The sequence below is a fragment of the Macadamia integrifolia genome, unplaced genomic scaffold (assembly GCF_013358625.1).
Source record: "Macadamia integrifolia cultivar HAES 741 unplaced genomic scaffold, SCU_Mint_v3 scaffold571, whole genome shotgun sequence".
In the NCBI taxonomy this organism is placed as follows: Eukaryota; Viridiplantae; Streptophyta; class Magnoliopsida; order Proteales; family Proteaceae; genus Macadamia; species Macadamia integrifolia.
Window position 1 is genome coordinate 84,311 of NW_024870489.1, and position 15,726 is coordinate 100,036.

At 39.8% G+C, this 15,726-nt stretch overlaps 1 protein-coding gene across 3 annotated transcripts in view; it reads left to right on the forward strand.

Annotated features, from left to right (window-relative positions):
• Window positions 1-12,376, forward strand: part of LOC122069289 (protein NLP9-like) — a 67,489-nt gene extending 55,113 nt beyond the window's left edge. For all 3 annotated transcript variants that reach the window (XM_042633275.1, XM_042633276.1, XM_042633277.1), the window contains exon 6: window positions 10,885-12,376. In XM_042633275.1, coding sequence (XP_042489209.1) covers window positions 10,885-12,020 — 1,136 coding nt within the window. In that variant the 3' untranslated portion in view covers window positions 12,021-12,376. The remainder of the gene's footprint in view (window positions 1-10,884) is intronic.
• The last annotated feature ends 3,350 nt before the right edge of the window (window positions 12,377-15,726 follow it).

Consider the following 15,726-nt stretch of genomic DNA (forward strand, 5'->3'; position numbering starts at 1 on the left):
AAGGACTGCTTGATCCGGAGTGGGCCGTCGTGGACGTCGGGTTCGAAAGTGTGGGGGTATGTTATGGTCCCATATCAGCATATGGGGGCTGATCCCGCATCGATTTCCCTAGGAAATTGATGTAGGTTGATATAGTCTTGGTCCCCTCACCTTGTAAACTTTATGGGGTTGAGTTCTTCGAGGACCGTATCACCTGATGCTTCCGGCGGCATGTCCTGTTGGGCAAGGTAGGAGAATAAGTTGTCCAAAAAACCACCACCATGTGACTGGGTGTCATAATCAAAACTAGGAATGGATGAACCAGATGCATACGCCATCCAGTGAATTGACCATAACTACCACCAACACTCCGATAATGTGCCCACTTCATCTGCTATGAGGATGACTATCCCATATACTCAAACTCATTCCACCAATAGAGGTAGACAGGCTATCAATGTCCATACAATCTCTGCACATCTCCATTAAATCGGTAACGAGGCCCTTTGGTGTAGCCTGTACTCCTACCCCTTGCTTGACGTGCACTGTGATCTATAAGGGATGGATATGGCTTGACCTATTTATATTGCTCTTGAAATCCTACAAATCTATCGCCACCCGCACCCCTATCACCATCACCTTCATCACTATCTTCACCTGCATGTATCGACGGTGAGCGATGCTGCGTCTGAGTTTGTGTATGACCACCTGAGGAGGTGGACCAATTAGGATCTTCCACCTCTTCATCATCCCTACCAGGTGTGGGGTCGAATGGTCGGGGGGTCTGTGAATGTATCCTACTATCCATAGCCATGTACTCATTAACATTGACCTCCATCCCTTCTGCTACATATGGGTCTGGCCTACCTCTAGGCTGATCCATCAATGACTCGCCTCTATCCCTTACCCGGTCCGCTAAAGGATCGTCGTCAGGTTCAAAATATAGGATTTCGACCCTTGGGGAGACCGAAATTTTGGTCGAAATCTAGAAAACATTGGCAAGCTCAATCTGAACCCTATTATTCTCCATATCAATGCGTATGTGCTACATTTTCAGTCTCATATTGTAGTGCACATACACCAAGTCAGCGAGACCATCTGAACCTAATTGATTCTGCTTTTTCGAGTGGATGAGTGAAAATGTACTTCAGTTTCACTCACAACCAGAGGCGGAACATGTCTGTGAGAATAGTTTGATGACGACCTTCCTCAATTCTGGTGCCAAACCCTTATACAACACCACATTTGGCTTCATTATAATAAGTGCAAAAGAATATTTAATTTCAAAATATATAATACAAGTGTAACATACTGAAATTTGGATTGCATACTAGCATCAATATTCGTACGGTCCGCGACTGCAGTGGGGGCTCCAAAACTCCCTATTGCATCCTTGAATTCTTTCGTTTATAAGAATTTGGAAAATAGTTAACAACCAACCTCTTGTAAATTGTAATTACCTTTTAGATTGCTTTTTGTATTGCAAAACTCACCTCCCTTTTATAAATTGTAATTACAATTTATATTGCTATTGTACTACAAAGCTCACCTCAATATTGGCTTTGGGCCTTGGTTGCAAATTGGCAACCACCTGCTTCACTACTTTAAAAAGGTCTAGCTTCAATACAAGTCTATGGCTATACTGATACCTGAGGTTTAAATAGTATGCTAAAAATTGACATGTAGATTTTGTCAATGACTCAACGTTAGCATTAATACATCATATTAATAAGGTAATTTGAATATAAAAGAATAGCTTACCAGTTACCCCCCTTATGTAGTGGATGCTTTAGTTGGAGCTCCCAATGGTCCTGTATTATATTTACAAATTTCTTGCTACCACGTGGATTGACAGCATAGACATGTTCTTTTATCATTTTCACAATAATAGCATACAAGCTTAGTATGGTGGGCTTGAACGCAAAATCCACCATCTTTAATACTCTAACAGCTGGTGACAATTTTCACCACTTCATCCAAATATTTCCAAAACTTCTCTGATTAAATTGTTGCTTGTGCTACCCTACCACCAGAGGATCCTAATTCCCTCTACCCAAGCTACTCCTCAGAGGCAAACATAGATCTAAGACCGACTTTCTTCAACCCAAAATTCTTAAGTGCAACATAGTTAGTGGCAAACCTTATGAGACCAGGCCTAACCAAGTCCCTCTTGCACTTCTCCCTTAGTAGGCTTAATGAAACCCATAGTTATATACAAATATGCTCACCTGCCTCGCTCTCTCAACCACACACTGCACCATTTTTAGCTTTCCTATGTCCTTCAGCATCAAATCAATGTAGTATGCTACACAAGGAGTCCATAAGAGTCGGTATTTGCTGTTGTTCATCATTTTCTGATCGGCCTTTTTGTAGTTGCTTTTATAGTCCATCATAATTTGAACAATGTTATCTATTGCAACCTCTTGCACTACCTCCTTTAATAACTCGTAGATGTATTTTGTATCCTTTTTTTCCTTAGATGCATTAATAGATCTCAGAAAAATTGTCTGCCCATTACAATAAACCATAATATTGATGATGAAATTTCTCGTTGGCCCTGTCCAACCCTCACACATTATGGTGACCTCGTAGCTCTCCCATAATAGTCTTAGCTCATCTATCTATGTACTCTTTCAACTCTTTTTCTGCGTTGGAAAATACAAATTCATCACCTTGTATGTAGTGGGCTCCTTAATCCCTTGTCCAGCCTTAGCAACCGCATCAAGCATCGTCTAGTAATAGGGACCTGTAGTGGCATTTGCTAGGATGCTATGAAATAACATCCACTTAGACACAGCCTCCCCAACATAAGCCTTTATATTAGTCCATGTCCCCTTTATTTTACGTTGCTTGCTGCCTTCTTTACTCTACCTACCAAGGTCCAGCTGTCGTACGAGGTTCACTTGTGGTGGTACTAATGGAGGTGGAGGTGGAGGTAGAGGTGGAGGTGGTGTGGTAGCCCTTGTACTCTATGTTCTCCTAAATGGCAACCTTGGCTGTGAAGATTCACCAACTCCTTCTCTAGATAGACCAACTCCTCCTTTAGTATTTCTATGTCTATCTTCCTCCTCATGATGAGTGCCTTTGCTCAACCCTTGTGCCCAACACTTGTGCCAGTCACCAAGTTCTAGCCTCTTCCTCTGTATGCATATCATCAAGCACATATGCAGGGCATTACTGTCATCATGATAATGATGCTGGGGAGCATGAAGTGCCTCGTCAAATTCTATCTTCACCTTCTCCTTGGCTGCTTACCTATTTTTCCCTCAATTCATGTCTTTAGCTATGGCCCTAGAAATCTCATTAGCGCATCTAGTCACATTTGAGCAATTCCCAACCAAATGTTGTTCTCGTCTTGTGGCCCAACCGCCCATAATCTTTTTGTGACAATAGTCGCACTTTGTTTTCCTTTTATCACAATCAATCAGCACTCCGTGTTTCCATCAATCTCTCCACTATCACGACTCCTATCACATCTCCTACCTCCTCTTCCTCCCTCCTCGTTGCCTCCTCTGTCAACCATTATATATCACCCTAATACTGATGTATAGAAAAAAATAAGTCGTTATTAACATAGGCACATCATATGAGACCACTACAACAAATTATGAAATATTTTTTCATAATTATTTGTCAATAATATAATGACCTAATACAACAAATTAAATATTGTATAATATAACAAGAATCATTTACGCTTCTTAGCACTTCAAAATTACTTTCATATTTTTTTTATTTATTTTTCAAATCAAAACATAATATTTTTTCCTCTTTTTTGAATTATTAAATTACTTATCATATTTTTTTTTAAAATTAAAATAATTATTTATCAGTTGGAAAGACAATAGAGCCATAGATGGGCTAATGGTGATTAACACACGCGCGCACACACACACACATATATAATAGAGTTCCATCAAGGCTATATTAATCATACTTTTTTGTTAAATTTTTTGTTGATGGAAAATGCATTTTTTAAACAAAAAGAAAAATTTATAAAGAAAAAAAATGACATTTTGAGGTTGTAGATCGGCATCCAGTGTATTAACATATAAAAAACTCATCCCTAATAAACATTTATTTATATTACTATTTGCAAAAAAAGGGTTTTGGGGAAAGTGGTTTACCTTTTCAACCTTAGAAGTGTGTAGATCTTCAACAATAGGAGCCCTTGGAGTGATCTTCAACAACTTGAGGTGATGATGTGGTTAAATTCTTAAGTCTCCAACTAATTTAGTGTTTTCTAGGTGCAAAGAGGCAAAAGAGATCAAGATAGGAGAGATGAGGTCGAAATTTCGACCGCATCTCATGAAACATATGCTTTTATAAAGCGCACTTTGTGCCGTTCGGCGATATACTGAAATGTGGTACGAAATTTCGGCGAGATATCGAAATTTCAACCGAAACTTATACATTTTCTCATTTCATAGGTTATTTCTTTTCAACCAAAAAAAAAAATCCTGAAATTACCGAGATATCAGCGAGACACTGGTGAGATTTCAAACCATGATCCCAACTTAATGGGGTCGGCTACATGGATCCTTCCAAAAAAGGGGGGGGAAGGAAGACATGAAAAGATGAGAGATGAGAGATGAGAGATGAGAAAAGATGTGGGTAGGAAGATGAGAGTAAGAGGAAAGAGGCATAACCCAACAACTTAGGAGAAACTCAGCTAAATGGGGTCGGCTACTTGGAATCCTTGTCCTCCAATAGGCTCTATCCAAAGTTATACTTGGGACAAGACCGAGACTATGCATGTGATTCCTCACTAGTTCGCCCTATGGTCATTTTAGGCTTGCCCCCTACTCTTTTTGCTCCTTCAATCTATAATCAGATCACTCCTTATTAGTCCTTCTTCAGGCCTCCTTTGAACATGGCCATACCACCTCAAACAAATTTCGCAGAGCTTGTCATTCATCGGGGCAACTCCCAAATTATCTCTAATATGCTCATTCCTAGTTTTGTTGCACATCCATCTTAACATCCTCATCTCTGCTACACATGACTTTCTCTATATGACACTTCTTAACTGCCCAACATTTTACCCCATACATCTTAGTTGGTCACACAACTATCTTATAGAATTTTCCCTTAAGCCTTAAAGAGATACGTCGGTCACATATGACACAACACTCCGGAAGCACCTCTCCACTTCATCCATTCCACTTTAATTTCCTGTGAAACATCCTTTATGTCAAATTCATTATTTATGGTTGACCCTAGATATCTAAAATATTCATTTTGTGGAACCTCTAATGTAGAACTAGAATCATAAGTGATCTTAATCCCAGACAGGATCTGAAATTCTGGTTGAATAGAGAAGATGTCCTCCAATAGGCTTGGTTCTAGCTCTCAAACACTCTCTCATAGCAAACAAATAAAAGGAAAATAAGAAAAGAAAGAGAATTTAATGGAGGGTTGAGAAGAGGGAGAAGAACTAGTGAATGAGCATCTCACCCAATTGCATCCCATAGCGCAACAGCATAAGCCATCTTTTTTTTTTTTTTTTTTCCATTAATAAATTCGTGTTCAATGTTGTAGCCCCTTACAGACTTATATAGAAGACTCAAAACTGACTTAAACACTAAAAAAGAAAGGCCTAACCCAATCCCTAACTAGTTGGGAAACCTAAACTAACTAGGAAATTGAAATAACAAATGAAATAGATTCAAAACATGACTTTAACTAAACTAATGAATTAAATCTCGTTTTCCTACTTTCTACCCATATTATAGGCCCATTAAAGTGGCCTATTACAAAGAGAACCCCTGGGATCAAAAGCCCAACACATACATAACCCAACCCAAGGCTTATTTGCAATAAAATAAGCCCATTAAGTGACTTATCTGCATCAATATCTGTCATTGATTTTTACCATTTCATTATCCGTTATAGTGTGGCTAAAGTTACACATTATATACTCTGTCTTCAATCGACTAATCTTAAAACCTCATGTTTCTAAGGTTGATCTCCATAGGTTCAACTTAGTGTTGATCCATGCTTTAGTCTCATCCACCAAATTGATGTCATTGGCGAAGAGCGTACACCAGAGGACCCTCATTTGAATGCTCTTGGTTAATTCATCTATAATAAGTGCAAACAAATATGGGGTCTTAAGGCCAATCCTTGATGTAACCCAATCGTAATTGGGAATTCCTTGCCTTGACCTCCCACAGATACTAGTCACCGTGCCCTCATACATGTCCTTAATTATATCCACATATGTACTTGACACTTCTCTCTTTACTAGGACAGGTCGAATTGAATCTCTAGTAACTCTGTCATATGCTTTCTCTTGGTCAATAAAGATTGTGTGGAAATCCTTCTTGTGGGCTCTATAACTTTCCAATGAGTCTCCTCAATAGGTAGATAGCCTCTATTGTGGATCTACCCAGCGTAAATCCAAATTAGTTCTCCGAGATCTTAGTTTCTCTTTTCTCAGGCAGGCTTAAATAACCTTCTCCCCTAACTTTATAGTATGACCCACTAGTTCAATGCTTCTATGGTTATTGCAGCTTTGAATATCCCCTTTCTTTTTCTAGACCTGGACTGCAATGTTTCTCCTCCAATCAACTGGCATCTTTCTTATGGACATAATCTTGTTTGAACAACTTGGTTAACCAAACGACTCAACATACTCCTAGGGTTTTCCACACTTATATTGGGATCTCATCTGGATGTCTTGCCTACTTTCATCTTTCTCAAGGTTTTTTTAACTTCGATCACACTAACCTTTAATACATATCTATAATGTGTGGAGCCTTGTTGGTTAATGCAATCTTCCGGGTCCTTCATACTCGAACTATCTCCATTTAATAAAGCACTAATATATACTCATTCCATTTCTTCACAATATCCTCTTCTCCTACCAACACTCTTCCATCATCACTTTTGATACACCTCACTTGGTTGAAATCCTTACTCTTCCTTTCTCTCATTTTAGCTATTTTATATATAGCTTTTACCCCTTCTTTTGTGTTCAGATTAATATAAAAATCCTCATATTTTTTCGTCATGACCATGCCCACAATCTTCCTAGCTTCATTTTGGGCATCATAATACCTCTTCTTATCTTCTGAATCTTTAATTCTTTGCTAAGTCTTAAAACAAACTTTCTTGGTCTTAATGGCTGCTTGGACCTCCTCATCCCATCACCACGTCTCCCTAGGGGCATCATGTCTTTGCAGATTCCCTTGTAATTTTTATGTCTGTTTCTTAGAAAATTTTCATTTGTTTACGAGATTTTTAGATCTTTGGCCAAATCCATTTTAGCTGAAATTTGACATCCCACCATGTAGAACCTGTGGTCTACCTTATTCAAAGAATTTCATCCCTCTCCAATCTACCATGTGTCAGATATTTGTTTCAGTCTAGAGATGCCCTCTGGACTTGTTTGACTAGAACAATAGTTGAAATGCTGAGTAATTAATAGAATGGAAAAAGATATTTAATTGAATTATTTTGACTGGTCAAGCATTTTATTCAACAATTTTTCATCCAGTTAATTTATTAGGTGGCTCCAATCATTTCATCATGAGACATATGACAAGTTATAAGGGCTTATTGCATTCTACAGGTCCTATAACCTAAATGGGGGAGGTAGGTAGGTAGGATGAACCTTAGGTTCAGATTCCACACCCCTTTTAATAAGGTCCCAAATAAATCCCAAAACAGAAATAGGTCAAAGCAAGGATTAAAGTATCGGTATCAGTCACTGTATCGGTCGGGTAATTTTAAGAGATGTATTGAAGCGTATCATATCGTATCAGAGATACGAAAGATACGCAAGATATGCTAAAGATGCACACAAAAATGAACAAGATACACATGGAAATACACTTTTGCATAAAAAAAAAGTATAAATAAAATATATAACATGTAGCATGCATAAATTCTAAAATGGAGAACATGATATTGAGAGGCAAGTGCATTCAATTGAAATTGTTATGAAGGATGAGGTTTCTTATATGTAGTAATAGTCTATTGTTGACTTTTTGAGAAATTTAAAAATATATGAACAAATTGATTCAATAATTCATGGTTGATGCAATGTTTTAGTTTTACCTAAATTTACTCAAATCATAGCAAAAAACAAAAGTAAAGCAAAGATTTGAGAAAAAAAAATTGAGTCTTTTCAACTTATTTTGTGCTTTGTTTAGCGTCAATGGATGATTTTTTGTGCATCAATCCTCTGAAATCAGCTTGATCGTAGATTTTGAATCCTTTTTCTATGAATGATTCGAAGCCCCAAGTCCAAGAAATGACAGGGAGAAGAACAAGCTTTGTTTCGAAAGTGAAATGGGTTCTGTAGATATGTATCTTAAGGATCGGTGCGTATAGGTGCGTATTCATTGTGTATCGGTGTGTATCAATGTGTTTCATGTCGATATATTAGGATAAACTTCATTTAAGTGTATCGTATCGGTATCAGCCGTTACGATACGATACATACCGATACTTTAAACCTTGGTATCATCCGAAGAATGTTTCCAAGCTGTGAATCCAGTCCAAGTATTGCTCTAGATTATTATCTTCATAGAAATCAAGGACATCTAATTTGGCTCGTCTTGTAGCTCCATAGGGAGCTTCGTCTAAAGGTCGGCCAACCCCATATAGCGGAGGTGGTGGTGGTGGTGTATAATGTAGCGGTAGTGGTGGTGGTGCAACATGAGATGGTCCCTGTGAGACAAAATGGAATGGGACTTGTTCCTTTAGTTGAAGATGCCAGTCAGTCAATAAAAGTTTGCAGGGATGATGACATCATAGTTTGGAGGGAATTGACAATTGTCTTGAGGTTATCAACTTACAATCCTTGTTTCCTCCTTGTAGGAGTTGGAGTTGCTGAAGAACCGCACTGTTGGCCACTATGGTATAGGGTAGGAAGGAAGAATTTCGGATTTCAAACCCTCTTTGGGTCATTTATGGCCCAAGAATTAAACAACTCAAAACAATATGGCAGATGGTAGTTCTGTAAACGTATATAAGCTATGGACACTTTTTGGGCCAGACGAAAAATATGGGACTCAATGATAAATAGATTTAAAAGAGGAGGGCTATTTTGTACTTAAGAATAGAGATGGGATAAACAAGGTCAAGGATAATGGGAGAGGTATTTTGGGAAAATGAAGAGATATGGTGACATATAAAATACTATCAGCCATCTTTTTCAACCTCCCAGGATAAGAAAGGAGAACAAGAAACCAGCGGTAACCCAGCCAGCCTGCAGCAGTGGTAGCTCACTCAAGGATTCTCAGATGGGCCTGGAAATTTCAGGTGGGAGGTCGCTAACCAAGGTTCTATCTACTCCGGTTGGTAGATACTTGAAACAGAAAGCTGGAAAGCTAGTAGGGAAACCTACAACAGAGTTTAGCATTGATCTGCAGAGCCAGCAATAACCTCTGGTTTGATCTCACAGCAGGAAGGGGTTTGGGGATTAAACAATCAAGAGTCTACTCCCCAGAGGAAAGAGGACTTATCCTCGAAGTTACAGACCAACAGGACTGGTATTCTGTGAGTTCTAACGAACCCTTCCAAGTCCTGGGTACTGATTACGACATTGAAATCAGAGAAAAGGATAGGAGTAATTGTTGGGAAATACAAGGCAATAGGGGAGGGAAAAATAAACAAAGCAAAGGGAGAGGGAGAAGGAAAGGGAAAGGAGAAAAATAGAAGTAGGAGGGAAGCAGGGAGGAGAAGGGTGTATCATACCTGAGAGTAAGGGGAGGAATAACCAGCAGTCAACAGACTGCTAACGGGCCCCTCGGACTTACTCAAACAAAACCCAATTTAATTCTATAATTAAATGGGAATGGGGTAGGGTTACATATAGAGAGACTTACAAAAGACAAACTGAAATAGAGCCCTACTCTAACCAGGAAACACTCAAATCCTCCTACTTATCTATACCAAAAATTAAATAAAAGAAAGTGAAAATTACAAGATTAACCCCAAAACAAACAAACTCCTACCGACCCTTATTAGACCAAAAGCCAGGTTTTGTTTCAGTTCGCCTTGGTTTGGGTTTCCAGATCAGGTCATGCATGTCCAGCCAAGATAGCACTACTTCATCACACATATTGCTGCTGTTGAAGAAAAACGTTGCGGAGCCAAGAACGCTTTATCCATCACTAGCTGCATCTGCTGCTGTGAGAACCAGATCTGCTACCTCTGTCCAGCTATTCAGAATTGCTTCTTCTGTGGCTTGTGAGGGGATTTGGATCTATCCGTCTGATCAAGAGACATGGTGGCTGCTTTATCTAAATTTTATAACCATATGCCAAATATATTGTTTTAGTTAATTGCTAATTAAAAGGTTTCGAAATAGTGCTCCTGCTCATGAATTACTTACTAATTTATTCCCCTGTGTGTGTGTGTGTGTGTGTGTGTGTGTGTGCGCGTGTGTGTGTACTGATTTTGAGGTCAGATAAGTTGGAACTTGCTTTCTGAAGTGGTTGAAGTGCATGTTTGGTTCAGTATCCTCTGTTGTCTAAAACTTTCCTTATATAGCATATAATTAAAGTACCAGTTTACATTTTCATCAGCCTTCTCTATATTTATCTTGCCAATCTCCTTATGTCCTCAGAAGAACTAGGAAACATGCTTAGGAAGCACATGCACGTGGTCAGTTTCAATAGTTTTCCTTTTTTTCTATTTTCCTTTATTTATGAACTGTTCTTGGGTCATAGTATTTTACTTACAAAAATGTGCCTATTTAAGTTAGGGGCAGTATGTTCTTTTTCTGTTTTAGGGTAGCATTTCCTTTAGTTTTTTGAATGTTCTTAGGTCATAGTATTTTACTCATAGAAATGTGCCTCTTTAAGGTAGTGGAGTATGTTCTTTCTGTTTTATTTTTGGAGATATTGGTGATGGCATTCATTATTTCCTGAATACCTTGATTTTTTGTAGTTTGCCCAACTACACTGAAAAGGATATGCAGACAGCATGGGATCTCCAGATGGCCATCTCGAAAAATAAACAAGGTAAATCGTTCACTGAGAAAAATACAGACTGTGATTGACTCTGTGCAAGGCGTTGAAGGTGGACTGAAATTTGATCCCATAACTGGGGAACTTGTTGCGGCAGCATCTGTCGTCAAAGATTTGGAGGCACGAAACTACATGTACTCCCACAACAAAATTCAGGCTACTCGAAACCCAGATTCAACAATCCAAGATTTGACCCCAATATCTTCTGTCCCATATGCGGAGCGCGAGAGTTCTGCAGTGAAATTGGAAGATGAGGGATGTTCTAGAGATGCCCACCAAGTGGGGCCTATGGGGAGCATGCTTCTGTCTGATAAATACAAGGGAGAAAAAGAGAAAGACGGTACCCACCCTATTGGCTCTGGCCATAAGCCTAAATTTTCTGCATCAGATCCAGGGTTGCTGCTACCAGAGAAACTTGAAGCAATTCCTTGGGCGTACACTAAAGAAGTGCCTCAGGATTCATATTTTTCAAAGCAGAGATATGACACGCGGCGATCAAGCAAGAACTGTTTGGGTTTAGAAAGCTCTGACTATCATATCACATCTCTAAGTTCGAGCTCAATGCCAGCAGCTGATGAAATGGGAGTGGACTATGATGGGGTGGCTGAACATAACCAGCCCTCTTCTTCAGGAATGACAGATTCATCAAATGGTTCAGGCTCGATGATGCATGTTACTGCTTCAAGTTCTGTAAGCTTCCATATGAATGATCATTCAAAAGGAGAAAGGTCCATCAGGGATAATGGGGCTGCCATCACAGTGAAAGCTACTTACAAAGACGACACTGTGAGATTCAAGTTTGACCCTTGTGTAGGGTGTTTCCAGTTGTTTGAGGAGGTTGCAAAACGGTTCAAATTGCCAACAGGGGGATTCCAGCTCAAATACCTTGATGATGAGGAGGAGTGGGTCGTGTTGGTGAGTGACTCCGATTTGCAGGAATGTCTTGAGATAATGGACTCTATTGGGTCTCGTAATGTCAAGCTCATGGTACGTGATTTGTCATCTGCTGAGGGCAGCTCTGCCAGTAGCAATTGCTTATTCATGGGAGGCTCGTGAATAGCTAGGGACGGGAAACGGCTTGGTACTCGAGGGTCTGGTTTGTTTTGTTGCATGCTAATGATTTTGACGGATCGAACTGCAAGTTAATTCTCCATGAACTTACTTTGCTCTCGTATACCAGGCGACTTCAGAGGTCCGACCGAATATGCTTCACTGTTCTATATTGTGCTAATCAGTTGTAAGGATATGATGCAATCAATTCTCTGCGGATCCATTCTCGTTTTTTGTACATTATTACATTTTACAATTGACAAGTAATGAGCATATAGGGTTTTTAGATGTAAAGTCTGTAAATGATATGTTGTAATCTTCCAGAAATATCATCTTAATAACTTCCATTCTCATCTTCAATAGCTACAATTCTCTGAAGTTTCAGTAATATGCACATTACTGGAAGAGCAAACATTTATTTTTCTTGGTTAGAAAATCTATTGATTAAAACGGAGAACACTCCTGGGAACTGATACAGCACTAGCAGACGTAGCCCTTGTAACATAGAGATAATTACAATCATCAAAGAAAATAGATAAATATCTGATATCATCTTGTTGGCTATTTTTGGCAATCACGGGGCAGATGGTGAAATGCGTGGGCATGTTAGAGTCATACAACTCAACAGAATGTGATGGAATAAAAATCCAAATTCTAATCGGAGACAAAGTGAGATCTTACAGTTTCTCGATTACTCTTAAGGACTTTGAAGTAAAAAACAAAACTCACAAGGAAGAAGAAGGACATAATCCATATTAATGGAGAATAGTCATAACGAAACACGGGCCGCCATGTTAGGTATAGAATTCATGTTCATGGAAAAACAATCATAATGAAACACAAGCTACCATTAGTAGTATAAAATTCATGTTAATGGAAAACAATCTGGGAAAAACATGGGCTGCCATGAACGATAGCTAAGACCATCATAACGAAGTATGGGCCATCATAAAGATAAAAATACAAAATTGAAAAGAAAAATAAAAGATAAATTAATGATGTTCTTTGATCTGTTGGAAATCATTTTTATATCCTTGAATTTTCATAATAGCAATAGCCCATACATGAGAGTAGTTATAATTGTTCAAACTACTGAAACAACCAAGGATTAAAGTATTAGTATTGGTTGCCGTATCAGTTGGCTAAAATTATGATACATATCGGAGGGTATATTGTATCAGAGATATGTTAAGATACGCTAAAGATACGCATTTATAGACTTTGCATAAAAAAAAATAGTAAAAAAACTATTTATAACATCATGCATAAACATAAAAATAGAGAACACTGAAAGATAAGTGTATTCATGTGAAATTGTTCAAAAGGATGAGGTTTCTTACATATAATAATGGTACATTGTTGACTTTCTAAGTGATTTAAAATCTATGAAAAATTGATGCAATATTTTAATTTTTTTTGCCTAAATCCACTCTAACATAGAGAGAGAGAAAAAAAAAAAAAAAAGAGAGAAGAATATCATAAACTTAATTGTTTTGATCTTACCATCCAGCTTCTTATAGAAAATACTCCTAGAACACTGCAAAACAAATGGCAGTAACATGAGCAATCATGACATGAGACAATGTTAAATTTTACGGAAGGATCAACACACTTGGCTTGTCGCAAGGACAAATAACATTAAATGATAATGATGATACTAGTTGTAATGATTCTTACATGATGCGGTGAATTCTAACGAGCATAGTATACTGGAGGGAAGCTATGTACATTAATTAACAGGAGGCACCGGGTTGAACAGGTGCAATAACCCTCTAATGGTAAAGTTAGAATCTCATGACAAGGTATTTTAAGTACTCAAGAGTCGATCCCCCTTCTGTAGGCTTACCTTTTGCATTTATAGACCATGTTCCACCTGTCGTTCTAGTTTCCTTGCTCTCCAAGACTCTTGCGGTAATGGGAAGAATCTGAATATTCCTTGCCTTGTAGGAGTTGGAGTTCCTTTAGGAACTTGCAATGGCGCTTGCGTCGTATCTTTGGAAGATTCCTAGCGGTATATTCTCCTTTCTTTTAGGAGTCCGTTGCTACGAGTGGTCTTGTGTGTAGAATCTTGAGTGGGAGGGTTTACTAGTTGGCACCATGTGGATTACCTCCTTATAAGGAGTCCAGCTAAAGGGTTGCGGGTCAAGATCCAGATCAAGGTCTTGTTTGAATAACAGACAAGGCAGGGACTCGTGAAGCCAGAGTCGAGGCGAGGACTCAACGGGTCTTGGGACGAGGCTTATGCTCATCCCACTATGGGTGAGGCGAGGGCTCGGTGGGTCTTTGGATGAGGCATAGGCTCGTCGCGTTCTGGATGAGGTGAGGGCTCAACAAGTCTTAGGACGAGGCATAGGCTTGTCCCATTCTGGCTTAGGTGAGGGCTTGGGGGGTCTTAGGACGAGGCGTAGGCTCATTCCACTTTGATCGAGGCGAGGGATCACTCTGGCCGAGGCAAGGGCTCCTACTACTATTATCCCAGATTCAACGGCAGGGCCAATAGCGTATAAGGACACATCATAGGCCTCCAACTTTGGTGAGCCCGGTAGGGTTATCAGAGCTAATAGAGTTGGGTCTGAAATAGGGGAGCTAGCCTGCATTTATGGCCTTGGTCGTTCATCGTTTCCTCAGGACGTGAACTTCCCAAAGGTCGCCATGTGTCTGATGCAACGGTTGTACCTCGAGAATGGCAACCGTTGTTACACCCGTGCCCTAATACGATCTAATTTGAACTGTTGTAATAGGTCTCAGACCGGGAGTGGAAAGTACCATCGGGTTTTGGCTCATGGTAGCTCATTGTAAAAGGGGGAGAGATGACCCCACTTACTCATGTATTGCTTGCCAATCCAACTGGAGGGGATTCAAGCCTTTCGACTCTAGACAGTAAGTGACTTGACACTCCGCACCCAAATCCCCGCACATACCAAAATTGTCAGAGAACCATGCACATAGCCTAGGGCAACCACCCATGCAAGAACTACTTGAGGACAACAGGCAGTTAAGGCACAACACTGCCTTGACCACCAAAAACAGCCTGAGTCTGGACCCGGTGGGGTGAACCGATGGCCTAACAGGCTATTGGTTGGGTTCCAATGTCATGGACCCCACCACCCGCATCGTGAACAACCCGACCCCGTGTACTCTCCCACACCTTCCTCATGACTTGTACTCCATATGGGTTTAAGGAGGTGGGCCCACATGTCTCGAATCGTGGAATGACCCAATTTGATCAGATATGGGCCAACCAAGCAAGCCTTAAGTATGTGACTTAGTATAAATAGGAGAGGTGAGTTCATTTCTCACCTCTCACTTGTACAAAATGTGGGAGAGGGAAAGAAGAGGAGAGAAAGGAAGAAAAAGAAGAGGAAGAAGGGGGAAGAACTCACCTTGGCTCCTGGCTGCCCGCATAGTTGCCAGAATCCTTGTTGGAGGTAAATATCATTTCTCTTACCTCTCTCTCTCTTCATTTTGAACTGGCATAGTTGGGCAAGAGGTGAGTCATCACCCTGGCACCTCCCGAAGCTCAGGGAATGATCATTTCACCTCCCTGGTGTGATTGCCGAGCTCAAACCAAGTCAGGTGAGCTTCGGCAACACTTGTGACTAAATGACCATCTAGGGTGTTGATATTTCGATTGTCGTATCTTCCAAATGGCCCGTAGGAACACCCTCTATAAACTCCATGAAACAAATCTCGACGATCGGGCCCGAGTTGA